This window comes from Gossypium hirsutum, chromosome A06, assembly GCF_007990345.1.
Source record: "Gossypium hirsutum isolate 1008001.06 chromosome A06, Gossypium_hirsutum_v2.1, whole genome shotgun sequence".
Classification (NCBI taxonomy): Eukaryota; Viridiplantae; Streptophyta; class Magnoliopsida; order Malvales; family Malvaceae; genus Gossypium; species Gossypium hirsutum.
The window spans coordinates 9,551,281-9,566,491 of NC_053429.1; the positions used below are offsets into that span (position 1 = coordinate 9,551,281).

At 34.5% G+C, this 15,211-nt stretch overlaps 2 protein-coding genes across 6 annotated transcripts; one reads left to right on the plus strand and one right to left on the minus strand.

Moving 5' to 3' along the window:
• Positions 1 to 641: 641 nt before the first annotated feature.
• On the plus strand, positions 642 to 7,246 carry LOC107962579 (bifunctional purple acid phosphatase 26). 4 transcript variants are annotated; one of them, XM_016899025.2, is made up of 11 exons: positions 702 to 803; positions 927 to 949; positions 1,676 to 1,903; positions 2,397 to 2,597; positions 2,868 to 2,979; positions 3,615 to 3,841; positions 5,046 to 5,184; positions 5,543 to 5,763; positions 6,205 to 6,326; positions 6,445 to 6,606; positions 6,848 to 7,246. In XM_016899025.2, the coding sequence occupies exons 3-11, from the start codon at positions 1,730 to 1,732 to the stop codon at positions 6,921 to 6,923; spliced, it is 1,434 nt and encodes a 477-aa protein (XP_016754514.1). In that variant the 5' UTR covers positions 702 to 803; positions 927 to 949; positions 1,676 to 1,729; the 3' UTR covers positions 6,924 to 7,246. The 4 variants fall into 4 exon arrangements, with proteins under 4 accessions (XP_016754513.1, XP_016754512.1, XP_016754514.1 ...); XM_016899024.2 differs by lacking the exon at positions 927 to 949 and having other exon boundaries at positions 642 to 803; XM_016899023.2 differs by having other exon boundaries at positions 701 to 949.
• Positions 7,247 to 7,737: 491 nt separating this feature from the next.
• LOC107962578 (synaptotagmin-5) lies at positions 7,738 to 14,863 on the minus strand. 2 transcript variants are annotated; one of them, XM_016899021.2, is made up of 12 exons: positions 14,502 to 14,863; positions 14,269 to 14,424; positions 14,038 to 14,158; positions 13,447 to 13,568; positions 13,033 to 13,134; positions 12,338 to 12,412; positions 10,784 to 10,863; positions 10,302 to 10,452; positions 9,966 to 10,196; positions 8,878 to 9,174; positions 8,474 to 8,587; positions 7,738 to 8,312 (listed from the first exon to the last, which is right to left on the minus strand). In XM_016899021.2, the coding sequence occupies exons 1-12, from the start codon at positions 14,604 to 14,606 to the stop codon at positions 8,154 to 8,156; spliced, it is 1,713 nt and encodes a 570-aa protein (XP_016754510.2). In that variant the 5' UTR covers positions 14,607 to 14,863; the 3' UTR covers positions 7,738 to 8,153. The 2 variants fall into 2 exon arrangements, with proteins under 2 accessions (XP_016754510.2, XP_016754511.2); XM_016899022.2 differs by lacking the exon at positions 12,338 to 12,412.
• Positions 14,864 to 15,211: the final 348 nt, after the last annotated feature.

The window sequence follows — 15,211 nt, forward strand, 5'->3', positions numbered from 1 at the left end:
TGTGTCGACATGTTTCATTCTTTATTATATATTATTTTTAAACACATATTTGTTTTTTAATTTTATGATTTCCACACACATAGCTTGTAATAGGATATCTAATAATAATGTTGTTAATTGAGTTGGTGTCACAAGTTAAGTTGACACTAACTCACGATTGATGAAAAAATCATGATAAATAATTTTAGTACATTTAATATTGCTCATCTGATGTATTTAAATTTCATTTTACCCATAATTTAATCTAATTTTTTTATTTTAATATCGTACATATTTTATGTGTTATTACAATTAATTAATTTCGAACCAAACATTTTATTATTTATTGTATATTATTTTTAAATACACATGTATATTTAAAAACCGTAATTTTTGCATACATACATGTGTGATAGGATTTATAATATAAATTAAAATCCTTGAAATTATATATAAAAATCTATTTTATTGAATCCGAAATATATACAATAAAATAAAAATGGAGAATAAAAAATATAATTTAAATAGTTAAAAGCGAAATGAAAACAATCATTTTTACTCCCGACAACACAGTCACCGTCCACCCCCATGTTGCCACGTGTAAAGTCAAATCCAATGAAGAACGATATTCCTTAAAACCACGCAAGCTATGGTGAATATACAAGAAAACGGTTCTCTAATGTACGCCACCTCAGCCTGTCCTATCTCCACTATTGTACGCCTCCTCGTTCGGCCTATCCTGTCCTCACCCAAACACCAATTATTAAGACAAAGACAACAAATTTCCCATCATTAGCTCTTCGTTCAACTGTTTTTTTCCAAAGGTTCTTTCTTTTCTTATCTCTCTCTTTTTGTTAATCTGATGTTGGTTCTGTAATTCTTTCGTGCTTCTAATCTAAATTTGTTGTATTGGCGATCTTTTCTGATTTGGAATTGTTGTAAAAAAGGTGTGTTTTTTCGGTCCAAACAGGTGAGCATAATCTTGGTTTTTTTTTTTTTGCATTCATGTGATATTGTGATTCAAGTTGATAGATATATTGTAAGTTCTAACATTATTTAATGAAATTTCTTCTTGATTTTCGTTTCTCAATGATGTAATGAATAACACCGTTTCAGTAATTATATCTTTCTGTATGTTGGGATGCTTTGCTTTTTTATTATGTTGTAAAGTGAGGACATGATGGTATTTCAAAAGGGTATTTAGCTGATTTTTTGTAAAATATTATTGGGTTATATGTTAAATGAAGGTTGGTTTGATGTAATCCAATCAAGTTAGTTGTTTCTAGTGGATTTTAGTTTCTTCTGCAAATTATATTGGCCACGGTGAGACTCTGTATTTAGCAGATGCTGTGAATTCTGACTCCATTTTTGTGCCTCCTATAACGCCTACTAAACTTGATGGTTTGAACTTTGAACGATATCAGTCGTTATTGGATCTTCCCTAACAAGCAAAATTGAACAGATGTAAAAATGTCAACAAAATTTTTCCCCTCTTTTGATGGTCTTTAAGCATATCTCCTCATTTGATGCATTTCGTAAATTGAACAACTTTAAAAAGCGAATAAAGAAGTATATTTTTTGTTTTACAAATCTGTGTTGAAGTACATGCAGGGTGATTTGTTCTTAATGTATTGTGCATCCTTAAAGCTTCTTGATTACTTTTTTTGAATTGATTGGTGTTTAATCCTGAATGCAGTAAATCACATGGTTGTTGGTTGATTTATCAAGAGTCGTAGCAGGGGTCACCAAGATGAAGTCTTTGCTTTTTCAACTTATATTGGCATCTTTTGTTCTCTCGAACTTTGACAATAATGTGAATGCTGGTCACACAAGTGTCTTTGTTCGGAAGGAATGGCCTTCGGAAGACATCCCTCTTGATCATGAAATATTTTCTGTTCCCACAGGTCATAATGCACCACAACAAGTAAGACTTTCTTTTATTAACTTCATTTTTTTCAGCTAGATACGTAAAGTCTATCAACATTTGTATTTGTTAGTCCTATTTCTGTTCGCAATGATCATTATCAGAGCTTGAATAAGAATTATATTATGCAACAATGAAGACAATTTCTTTTTTAAATAGGGACTGAAGATTATTTCTCCTTTCTTATTCGATACTTTGCTACTTACAGCACTAAATATATCAGAGTACAAATGACTGTAATCTTTCTTAGTATACTAGGGAACCACCATATAAGAAAAAATCAGAGTACAAATTTCTGGATCTTGTAAAGCTTGATACTAATCTATGCATTATATCTGTCAAATTGGTGTTGTTCACTGAAAATGGCTCGATTAAATTTGTCCTCATGAAGTATGCTTTCCAATTGCGGAACTTCTTACCATATATTCCTTGTTGGCTTCTATTCCGAACCTTTTCCAACCTGTATGTAACATTCATGTTATTGAAACTGTAGGTGCATATAACACAAGGAGATTATGATGGGAAAGCTGTAATTATCTCATGGGTCACCCCTGATGAACCTGGGTCCAGCAAAGTACAGTATGGAACATTAAAGGGAAAATATGAATTTACTGCAGAGGGGAAGATGACAAACTACACCTTTTATAAATACAATTCTGGCTATATTCATCATGTTCTTGTTGATGGTCTTGAGGTAACAATATTTACTTGGGAAGTAATACTTGCACAAATGGCTTAACTTCTTCAACATGGAGAGAGTTGCCTGTTTTTATTAGAAGCTTATTCTACATGCCCTTAGCATGGATTTTTTTATATGGAGGGATTACATCTTTTAGCTCTTCCATTACGAACTTACAAGAATGGACTTTGAGTTCAGTTTGGCTTTAAAATTGTAATTGACCTTGTCATCTGAACCATGATAAGAACAAATTGGTTGCTTAATCATTTTATTTGTTGTTCTCAGTATGATACCAAGTTCTATTACAAGATTGGAACTGGTGATTCTGCACGAGAATTTTGGTTTCAAACACCTCCTAAGATCGGTCCAGATGTTCCTTACAAATTTGGAATCATTGGTGAGTGTTTTCTTCTGTAATCTAAAGCAATGTTGGAATGTTTTCAGTCATGTTAATCAAAGCAGTTCTGGTGCTGGCCAAGTTTCTGATTTCAATCAAATGCCTGAGTTTAATCCTTTTGCATATTAGAATCATTAATTTTTTTTAAAAAGGGCAGTTAACTACGTCTGAACTCTTCTTGCTGCTTGAGTGCCTGTAAGCCTTCTGCTTCTTAGTAGCCCATTGGCCATTAAAATCATTATTGATGTAATACTGGGAACAAGGAAAATGTTGGTGTATTTATTGAAGACCACCAAAACTTGATCTTTCGTGCTGGAAATATGTAAACGAGTACATTGTGGACAGAAGAAAATGGAAATCAGCTATATGAAGCCTAAAATCCCAACTAGCTGGATTTTGATCAGAAATTGTTGTTTGCCATTTAACCAAGTTCATCTCTGTTATCAATTCTAGTGTCTCTCTCATGCATTGCTGAATATTCAACTCAATTCACATTAACCAGATCAGGCTCATTTCATATTTTTTTGATGCCATGTCTTTTCATTAACTCATTTTGATGTGTTTCCCCTATATCCTTTTTTTTTTCCTTTCAATCTCTAATTTTTGTTGATTGAATTGTCTTTAATATGTTGCAGGTGATTTGGGTCAGACATATAATTCACTGTCCACCCTTGAGCATTACATGCAGAGTGGAGCACAAACTGTCTTGTTTGTAGGAGATCTTTCTTATGCTGATAGATATCAGTATAATGATGTTGGTATAAGATGGGATTCATGGGGTCGCTTTGTTGAGAAAAGTACTGCATATCATCCTTGGATCTGGTCTGCTGGGAATCATGAAATAGAATACATGCCTTACATGGTAAAGCATTGAACGAGCATTCCTACACATTATTGCTAAAAATCATTTGTTACTTTTGGATCCTATGAACTTCACTCAACCATGCATGGTGCTTCTAGTTATGCATTATGTAATGCATAATAATATTTGCTTAACACCCTCAATTATTTTTCTCAGCTACTGTACAGGCCATTCCTTTTTAGTGTTCATTGTTCTCAACCTAAAAGCCTTGGATTTTCCTGAAGATTCAATCATTTATTCTTTCATTTCCCAAGATCAATATTTGGTTTTATTGCTAGATCTTGGTCTGGTTTAAGGAGAAAACAGAAGATCTTTTCTCCTTAAACTACACCAGCTCTCATCCCAATTATCTTTCAAATGTATGACATCTGATTCTAGGTTCTAGCTAACTGGAGGAAGAGATTTAAGTTCACTTTCTTGTTTCTTTTTTCTTTCACTTTCTTGTTTCTTTTTTCTTCTTTTCCTGCTTGGGCTGCGTTCACTTGGATGTAAAAGGTAGGTCCAATTATGAATTTTATCCCTCTACTTTACAAAAAATTAAGAGATTAGTCCCTCTAATTTGTAAGAATTTGGTCTTTATATTTCATAAAAATTGAAAGGTCACATAAACTTGAAATATTGATTTTTACTGACTTGTTGCATATAAATTGTTGAATTTCCGATTTTTGCTAATTATTTACATATAAATCATTGAACTGTCAATTTCTATGTCAACTTTTTAACCGTAAGGTTTAGCAAATCTTTAATTGGACATTTCCATAAAGTATAAGGATCAAATTTTGACAAATTAAAGTAGAGGGGCTAACATATTAGTTTTTGTAAAGTAGAGGGATGGAATTCATAATTAAACCTACATTTCCGATATTTGCTAATTATTTACATATAAATCATTGAACTGTTAATTTCTATGTCAACTTTTTAACAGTAAGGTTTAGCAATATTCTTTAATTGGACATTTCCATAAAGTATAAGGATCAAATTTTGACAAATTAAAGTAGAGGGGCTAACATATTAGTTTTTGTAAAGTAGAGGGATGGAATTCATAATTAAACCTAAAAAAAGTAATGGCATAACTGACACCATATATAACATGTTTCTGATGTTTACTAAAGTTATGGAAGTTTATAAACTCACTCTTTTCAGCAGAACATTTATAATCATCTTGTTTAGTACTTAACTTTCAGAACACTTGGAACGTGTGCAGGATGAAGTTGTCCCTTTTAAGTCCTATCTCCAACGGTACCCTACACCTCATTTGTCTTGTAAAAGCAGCAGCCCAATGTGGTATGCTATTAGACGTGCATCTGCTCATATCATTGTGCTATCGAGCTACTCTCCATTTGGTACCATTTCTTCTTCTCTTCAGCTGTTATATTCATCCTAATTAGCTATTGCCTTGAGCATCCTGCCCTTTCTGGTCCTCTTCTCAAAACTAATTGTCATAGCAATTAATTTACTTGGATTGGCTTCTATCTATTACTTTTCTGTCCATTCTTTATAAGTACACTCGTCACCACCATTCATGAGTAGAACTAAACCATGAATTGTAAACTCATACTTTTAAATGGTGACTGGACAGTAATGGATGGAGTCTGGATTCTTACCCCCAGTACTTATTGTTTTCTCCTCAAAGACGGCCGAAATTATTTTTTTTCTTCTCTTTTATACATCTGACATCAAATTTAACTTCACCTTTTATAGTGAAATACACACCTCAATATGAGTGGCTTAGTGAAGAATTAAAGAAGGTTGACCGGGAGAAGACTCCTTGGCTTATTGTCCTTATGCATATGCCAATCTACAATAGCAATGAAGCACATTTCATGGAGGGTGAAAGTATGCGAGCAGTCTTTGAAGAATGGTTCGTCCACCACAGAGTTGATGTAATCTTTGCTGGTCATGTCCATGCTTACGAAAGATCTGTATGATTCTATCCTTATAATTTCACTTCCCTTTTCTTCTTGTTCTTCTTAGCACTTCTTTTATTTTGCATCATCTGAAGAAGTTTTTATGCAGGCTTTTTAAATGATTAATTTGATGTTTTATCGGAAGAAAAATTTCTTAGCTAAAGTTGTAAAATCAAGTTAATTTTAGAGATATTTTATTTTATTTATAATTAGAGAGATCACTTTGCATTTGGAAATATGGAGCTGCCAAGCACAATTCCCAGTATATATCTATAAGAAAAAATGTAGAAGGGCTTTTAGTTCATCAGAGGTATCCATACTCTCAAATAGCAACATAAAACCCTCTTTATACTGAACTCTTTCATGCATAATTTGTTGTCCATTGTATGGGTCTATTTCAGTATAACGTCTATTTTATCGAAGGAAGGCTCATGCTTCTTTCCTCTGAATTTTCAGTATCGAATCTCAAATATAAGGTACAATGTATCAAGTGGCGAATGTTACCCTGTACCAGACAAATCAGCTCCAGTTTACATCACTGTCGGAGATGGTGGAAATCAAGAAGGTCTAGCTGGAAGGTTAGTTTGATGGCATGTTGCAATAAAGACAACAATGATATTTAGCTACTTGTTTACAGTTAATCTGTTACAAACTACATTCCTCGCTAAATTAAGCAAATGGTTTTTGATTCTGTAGATTTTTAGATCCCCAACCAGAGTATTCTGCATTCCGAGAAGCTAGTTATGGTCATTCGACACTGGAGATCCAAAATAGGACACATGCATTCTACCATTGGAACCGCAATGATGATGGGAAAAAAGTGGCAACTGACTCGTTTGTATTACACAATCAGTACTGGTGAGTACAATGAACCTTAATCTGCATAAGTTTGTATGTTAGATGAGGAAGCATCAAAGTCTGCAGTGAAACAACTAATGGTCATTTCCAATAATTTTGCTGAAATTACCCCCGTGCACGAAGCATTTTCAGAGTGTTTGCATGATATTATTAGCAAACTTTTTAGAACAAAATATGCAGTGAGTGATATATATTGTAGGAGAATTGATTCACTTGAAGATAAGGTTGTGTTTTGTTGCAGGTCAAGCAATCTGAGACGAAGAAAACTGAAGAAGCATCATTTGAGTAGCGTGCTTAAGAGTATTGCTTCTTATTGAGAAGATGAACTTTCGACTAGAGTATTTCATCTCTGGTACAGATTTGGTTGATTAAATTTCAGTAAGAAGATGAAAATGCCAAAATTAATCAAATCAAGTAAGCAAAGATGCTAAGGAGTTTTGGCATTTTCTTCTTTTTCTTCGAAATCATGCTTCAAAATGAACTCTTTAAATGGCTCATAAATTGTATGCTGTAGCTAGAATTATCACTGTTCATGAATTAGGTGGATTTACTTCGATTCTAAATCTCTCTTTTCTTTTTTGGCTACACCCACAGTTCGGGTTAAAATAAACAGGTCTGTGAAAAGCTTGCTGTTTGATAATTCCTGAATCTTCAATTGAGAACTTCGTAAATTCCCCATGCCGCTGAAATGAGTTCTGACCAAAGATTTTGTAGGATATCCTGTAAAAAAATTTAATGTGCATGAGGTTTTCTTGTGGAGCTTATATGAATCTAAATCATCCACCGAGTGAAAAAGTGGAAGGGGGGCGTGAAAAAGTTAAAATAATGCATAAAAACTAACTCTCTATGTTTTCTTTTTCCAATCATTTTTCAACTATCCCAATCTATCCCAATTTATAGGTGGAAAGCATACGAAGCATTTCTATTTTTTGATAATTTTACTTTTCAATTTTATTCGGCAATACCCGTAAACATCTCCCATGTCTCTCGGGTGATGCTCAAATATTGAGCGTTCATGCTGCTGCTGGACAGTGTAACTGCAAAGAGTAAATTGACTTTTATGTGCCTGATTGCAAGTAGGCATATTCAGAAGGCCAGTTCAATATTTGGAAGTATTTGAAAAAACAAATATCGTCGGAAAAATATTTTAAAAAAAATCCCAATAGATCCATGAGTAATATCACAAGATAGCATTCAGTTGATTTGACTGTACCCAGTGTGCAAGCTATAGCCTTTGGGCAAGCTATAGCCTTTGGGCAAATCCCTCTTTTCTAATGTAAAACTATGGAAATGGTTTTGATCGTATAGTACATTCCCAACTCGATCTTTACACAAAGCATACAGCCCGTAAAATTTTTTATATGTATACAGCTTTGAGTATTAGGTCCTACAAATATATACCTGGGTACTAGAACTTTTGTGAGATCTACGGCTCACCGTATCCAAGATACTGAACATGGCCAACCCCATGAACTGCAATAAAGTCGCAGCCTTGGCATATTTGAGTCGCGAACCCAAATTTGCAGGCCCTGGCTCCCTCCCTCTAGTTAGAACTCAGAACCTGAATCACGGAAAATCGGCTGTGGCATCCATTTAAGGTGCAGATTCAATTTCCCTGATTTAGCTCCCTCTACCTGGAGAGTATCTTTGTATTCTCCTTCCAATATAACTCTAGTCAATGTCAAAATGCACCTCCCCATGTAGTCCTGCAACATTGAAATAAACAAAACTATGCGATAAGGAGAGTTCAAGGGTCAACAATGAAGCTGGATACTTACTACTGCATTGCCTGATTTAGAAACCAAACAAAATTTGTATGACCCAAAAACAAGAATGATTTAACGGTTCCATAAGAAAAGGAGTTTACCTTCCCAAAAGTGTCATGGTCCCAGACTTCAAGAATTAGCATATCATGTAATCCGTCCTCGACAACAAAGTCGAAAGTTTGATTCCAAACTGGATTCAAGCTGTCATTCACAACCTGACAAAGAGAACAACTTTAAGGACCAAAGATTCTTTATTCCCCCATTCTTGAAGGATAAAAAGCATATATCTCTCTAAGATTCTAGGTCCTTTAGGATGGTTCACTAAAACTAAAAATTAGCTATAATGCCATGCATTAGGAAATACAAAAGGCAAGCTCTCTGTCATAACTAAGAGTCAAAGATGCAAGAAGTGGCTAAATGGTACTGACTCCTTCAAGCCCCAACTAGACAATAAACAAAAAAAATAGAGAGGGGGAACAACACCATTCGGCAATCAAAATCTTACCCTAGTTTTGTGTTTTGCCTCCGACTTCTTCATCGTGAGCACAACATAGGGATCAGCCTTTCCCATTAAATCTACAATAGGTAAATCTTCTGCAGATATCACTGTGACTGATAGTACTCCTCTAATAATAACCTCCTTTTTCTTCTGTGTGACTGCTTTCTCGTTTTCAGTTGCCTCTATTCCATTTGCTCCACTTTTAATGACCTTCTCCAAGGAGGTCATTGAAAAGTTGGAGGAAAAGGGGTTTGTAAAACCATTCTCCATGCCAAAGGGACAGTACAAAAGCTCCAAGTGCACCTAAAAACCAACATAACAATTACAAGCAAAACATAAGTATCACCATTTCATACAAATACAATACGGAAATACTTCACAGTGAATAAATGAATGAATAAACTTGGGGCTAAAATATGCTGGCATAATCTGGTTTGGAACCAGGTCTCTCCCTAAGCACAGGTTCATTTGTTCGCTTTTTCTTTTGGATAGGTAAGTAGACTTCCTCATATTAAGAATTGGGGCTATAGTCTTTCTAACTACATGTTATTTCTATGATGAGCAGGAAGAGACTGAAGATCATATCATCTTGACCCGCAGCTCTTCAAAGGAGGTTTGGAGGACAATTTGGAGAAGATTCTTACAGTAAAGAAGAATGGTAACTAGCATATTGAGTAGGATTGAATCCTAGTGCATACCAAGGGTAAGACTTTTAAGGTTATCTTCCTGAGAGTGGCTCCAACTGCATAACTTTACTCATTTGCAGAGGCATGAACTAAGGAAATTTGGTTTTAATGTTGATAGGAATTCCATTAAATTTATGCATAAACTATGCCGAATGCCATTATTAATATAGTTGAATCCAAGCACCAGAATTCCAGGAATTAGCACATATTTGTATAAATTATAAGAAAGGATATTTATATTATTGCAGTTACCCTTGCATATACAACCCTTTAAAACTACTCGGCATGCATCACCATTTGAAAGAATAAAAAGCCACTCTAGGAATGTCCAAGTTGCTGAAAACATATATACAAGCCAACAATAAATCAGAAGTTATACTACTAAAGGAAGGTAATCAATGTCCTCACCTGCCCCCTGTACTTTGTATCTCTCTGGATCTCCAAGTCTTTAACCAGATTCAACCAGACATCCTTCACTTTACCAGGTTCAAGATCCTTTAAGAGTACTTGAGCACATCCGATGAGCTCAGATGCCTGAACCCCCTCATCATCATAGATTCTTACCACCAGGTGCTGAGTTGTAGCATCCTCAATGACAAATTCATAGTGTTCATTCCATATAGGATTCAGCTCATTGTTCTGGAGATAAAACACAAATTTCTTCAGAACCTACTGGAAATTTTTGAAACAGTTCCTTTTCTATGGAAAGAACAAAGAGGAAGCAGAGGGGGAAGGACAACTTACAATTGTTTTACTTTTTTTTGTTTTGTCAGGTAAAGGGCGCACATATAATACAGCATAGGGATCCGATTTCCCAATAATATCTTTGTTTGTTAAGTCCCGAGCCTGGACAAGCTTCACTTCTAGTATTCCAACTGGCTTTAACTCCAAATCACTGAAAATAGAAAGACATCAACTTCTTTTACCATCAGATGTTTCACTAATTAGATGTTGAGTGAGAGAGAGAATGACACAGCCTAAATAAATCAACCAAATCATAGGTGCTCGCAGAGAGAATGACACCACAGCCTAAATAAATCAACCAATTCTTAGGTGCTTGCATCCTCTCTGTGGGATACACACAGTATCTATATTCAAGTGAAAATACATTTATATTATCAAGTAACCTCTCTACAAACAACAGTTTCAGATAAAATTCAGCTTCCTTCTTTTCTATATTGCATTATATTATCATCTATTGAGAAAAGGAAAAATAAAGGACATACCTATAATCACCAGGCAAAATCGGTATAATTTTTCTTACAGGCCACATGATATTATCTTCTATAGCATCCCGTATTGTGCTCTGCATGGGAAACAATATAATAATAGGTTAATCTCCTTAACATATTAGTAACACTTTCCATCTCCAAAGTTCAATAATGGCTACTTACCCAGCGTATCACTATGTGAATCATGGACACCACAGAAATCAATTCTAACTTGTATGCAAGGCATATGCACATTAAAGTTTAACAGAAGCTGGATTAATCATCTCAGTGCTCAAAAAATGTTGCAAAACTAGCAAGTGAAATGCCGAATCCTAAGTTAACATACGCACTTTGGACTGTCTATTTGTTATCCTTCTATCTATTTGTTATCCTAAGGAAGGGGCAACCAAATTCCGATCTCCTATAAGCTTCTCCTATAAGCTGGATACAAGTTATTACTTTTATTTGGTTTTATAATACAGGAACAGATTTGACCAATACGGAAATTTTGTTAAATCTAGAAGACTTGCAAATAAACAATCTTGATATGATGTTTCAGGTTCGTCATTTAAAGAAACTCTAACAGTAACTTAAATAATAAAGTCATCCCTAGTAATAAAATCCTTATGCATGCAAAGGGTTGGCTATCATCAAGGAAATTCTCAATAATTCACCACTCCTTCACTGTCCAAATCCAAGATGATAACAAGTTACTCCATACCATGAAAACTGCAAGAACAACTGGCATAACAGAATGAACAATAGAACAACCATCTGATATTTTGGTAGGTCCACACATTCCAAGGGCCAGGCTTGGACAAGGATTTTTACACTTCGGGCCAACCTGACCCGGCCCAAATTCAATTTAAAGAATTAAAAAGTATTTTTAAATTAAAATTTAATTATAAAAATATATAAAATAGCAACTAAAAAAATATTTTTCAATATTTTATTAATTTTTGAATAGTAAAATGAGCTTTTTGGGTGGCCCAGCCCAAAAACAGGCCAGGGCTTGAAAATATTTTGGAGCAAGACCTCGGCCCGGACCATGGACACCTCTAATTGAGACCTGATGGTCAAGGCACTGATTTTTTTCCTTTATGCACCAACAAAGCCATGACCATAGAACTCATGTTTTATATCACTTTCATATAACTATATCCTAAAAACTTCCCACTACCATTTGTAATTTAAACTCTCAAAATCCTCAGCAACTCTATGAACTTATTTCAGCCACCATACTTCTAGCCCTCCTGAGCAGTCTTCTTGCTTCACCACCAGTACCTCCCACAACACTTGTTCTATATGGTCTACTCCAGTCTTCCTCTCTGCCCTCTCTCATAACATATTGAAAAAATTTACAAACTAAATGTCCAAGACATACTGTTATGTTGAGCAGACAAAAACAAAAGGCGGATATCTCAAACTAAAATTTAAAGCAAAAGTTCTGTTTGTGGAACAATGATGCAAAAATAAAGACAATAAGAAGAATTGGCGAAGTTGATTGATACAGTACAAAAGAACAAACTGAAGTAGTAAGGATAATCCAATGTCAAAAGTCACACAAACCTCAATAGCATCAGAAAGTCCTGGAATAGTTGATATGTCACCACCAATGACTTTCAGGGTGAAATCTAACTTTTTCTGCAAGCCAAAAAAGCACATTAACCTAACTATATCGACTACTTCCATATGTCAGGTGCCTCTCTGTAATGTGCTTGTGATGAACCCAAGTGATCAGTAGCCTAGATCAAAATCACTTAATTGGGATATCAGGGATATTATGTTCAACTGAAGCCACTGGTGTGCACCAGTTTTTATTGAGATTGTACACACAAAAACCTTATGATTCCTATTTAGCAACCAGATCAAGCAACAAAAAAAGTGACACTAGAAACAAGAGTGAAATCTATCAATTATAAGTGTCAAAAGGGAGCCAACACAACAAACACATGCTTACATCTGAGCAAGTACAATTGAATTGCTATGTGCTAAGACCTTAACTATTAACTTCAATAAATAGCAAACTAGAAGTCATATGAGCATCAGAATCCATTTTTTTCTTTGGGTACCAAAAAAATACATTCATGTAAATATTATATGCTTTGACAAATACCTCCCAGGAACACTGTAATTAAATGTATATAAGTATGCTTGTTTCTCAGTCTCATTTCTTTCTATGTCTACAATTAAAGCTCTTCTCCATGGGTAAACCGGGGTGCTCACTATGCACTAATTTGCATTACTGGAAACAAATAACACACCTTTTTTCTCAAAGAAAAACAAACAGCTCCAAAGCAAGGAAACTCATTCACCAGGGGCTTAAATATCAACCTGAAAACTCCAGTAAATCCAATATCTTTCACCTAAGCCAAAGGAAAAAGGAATTAAACATCAATAACTGTCATTCTGGAGAAAAAGTTTAACAACTTGAGAGCCATGATGTTGCTCTATAAGATTAAATCCATTGCAAAAGGGCATGTAAAGCCTCAACAAGAAAGAGCAAGCAGGCCAGGAATTTGGTAGAAGAGCACGCAGACCAATTTCTAAAATAAGGATGAACAACATTATAGCTCTAGATTCAAGAAGCAAGAATACATGACCTAAACAGGGCATTTAATGGGGCATTCAAGCAAGAAACCGTAGCAAATAAGGAAACTAACTAGGATGGACGTTACCTGCACAGGTAGTGATACACCAAGATAAGTCTTGATATCAAGTATTATACTTGAATTTGCATCCCACTGCATTTCCAACTCCATTGTAACGCTATCAGCTTCATCTTCAATAATACTTACTCCTAAAGAATGACATTGCTCACAAGGTTATCAAAAATTCTAAAGATTCAACCAAATTTTATAATCTTTCACTCGAAACTCACCCATAAAAGCATCATAATATATATGTATGTATGATTTAAAAAGAAAAAAGAAAAACTCATTTCGTTCATAGCCAAGATGGATACATTGAGCCTCCATTAGGTTTTATGCAAGTCTAGTTTGTCAGAACAAAAATAACAAAAAGTGTACTTGATTTTTTTTTAAAGGGGACCAGTATTTAAAAGAAAAAGATACATTATTTTTCTGTTACATATAACAATTATGTTTGATTAATGGCCATCCATTTAATTCAAATGGCAAAAACGAAAATCCATTAAAAATAACAAATCAAAACCGAAATAAATAAATAAAATAATGGTAACTCAATAACAATTTAAAATCAAAATCAAAGTTTTCAAAAAAGTGAGAATTATATTTCAGTAAACTAACCAGTAAACTGAGGTGCAACAGTGCCAAGAGTAAACCTAGAAAACTTCAAAGAAGACAATATAATCGGCCTATATTGTTCAAGCACCGGCTCCACCGAAGTCTTTATCAGATCAGATGCTGCCTATAACACCAATTTCAAACAAATTTTCTCAAAAAAAAGAAAAAGAAAAAAAAAGAGTAAAAATCTCAACTTTGGCTCCTCTGTCCATTCATTAAACAAAGTTTTTGTACCTCGTCAACGTAAGGCCATATCTTAGTAAGGTGCTGATTAAGCCAAGTCAACTTCTGGCGCTGCGAGAAGACAACCCAAGATGGGTAGAAATCTGCAGGCAAGATCTTTCTCGAATCTTCCACTGTCATTCTCGCAAAAGCAGCCACCGTCGTTGCCTATGGCCAAAAAACGAAAATTCATAAAAAAAAATCGAAATAAATGGAAGGAAGGAGAAGAAAGAAAAAAAACTAACGAGATCATTTCGAAGCTTGGATCGAGTGTTCTCGTTCCGAACAAAGAGAACTATGATAGCAAGGCCGACGACAAACCCGATCACCACTCCGACAACGAATCCCATTTACCGAAACAGAGGGAAAAATTACTGTAGGATATGATCGGGATTTGAAAAAGAAAGAAAAGAAAAGAAAAGAAACGAAGGAAAAAAAGAGTACAGTAATAATAAGAAAAGGCGTAAAAAGGTTAATAAAAGGAAATTAATTAAGTACAGTTTTAATTAGATGTAATGAAAGGGTGCGTGGCGGAGAAATCGGGTGAGAAGTGATGAAAGAAAGGTCGTTGCCGACAGACAAAAAGTTGGACAGTTTTTTGGTGATTTGGGTAGTGTTTTGGCTTATTGGAACATGTTTATCAATCATATTCCGACACGTTGGATTTGGATTTTTGTATGGTGGGGTCTGCCGGGTTCCAAAGATTTGCTTTGAATTCGCCACGTTTCGGCAAATCCAATTACATTCTGCTTTGTACTAATTTTATTATTGTAAGGGTTTTGAATATTATACTAATAAATAAATCAAATGTCTAAATCAAGATAAAGATAACTTGATTTTTCTTTTTCCTTTTCTGATTCAGTACTATAAACATTTTTAAATACACAAAAGTATTCCAACATTGCTAAAATTATGAGAGTAATTTATGTTAAATGATCTTAAAAACTTTAGTTTT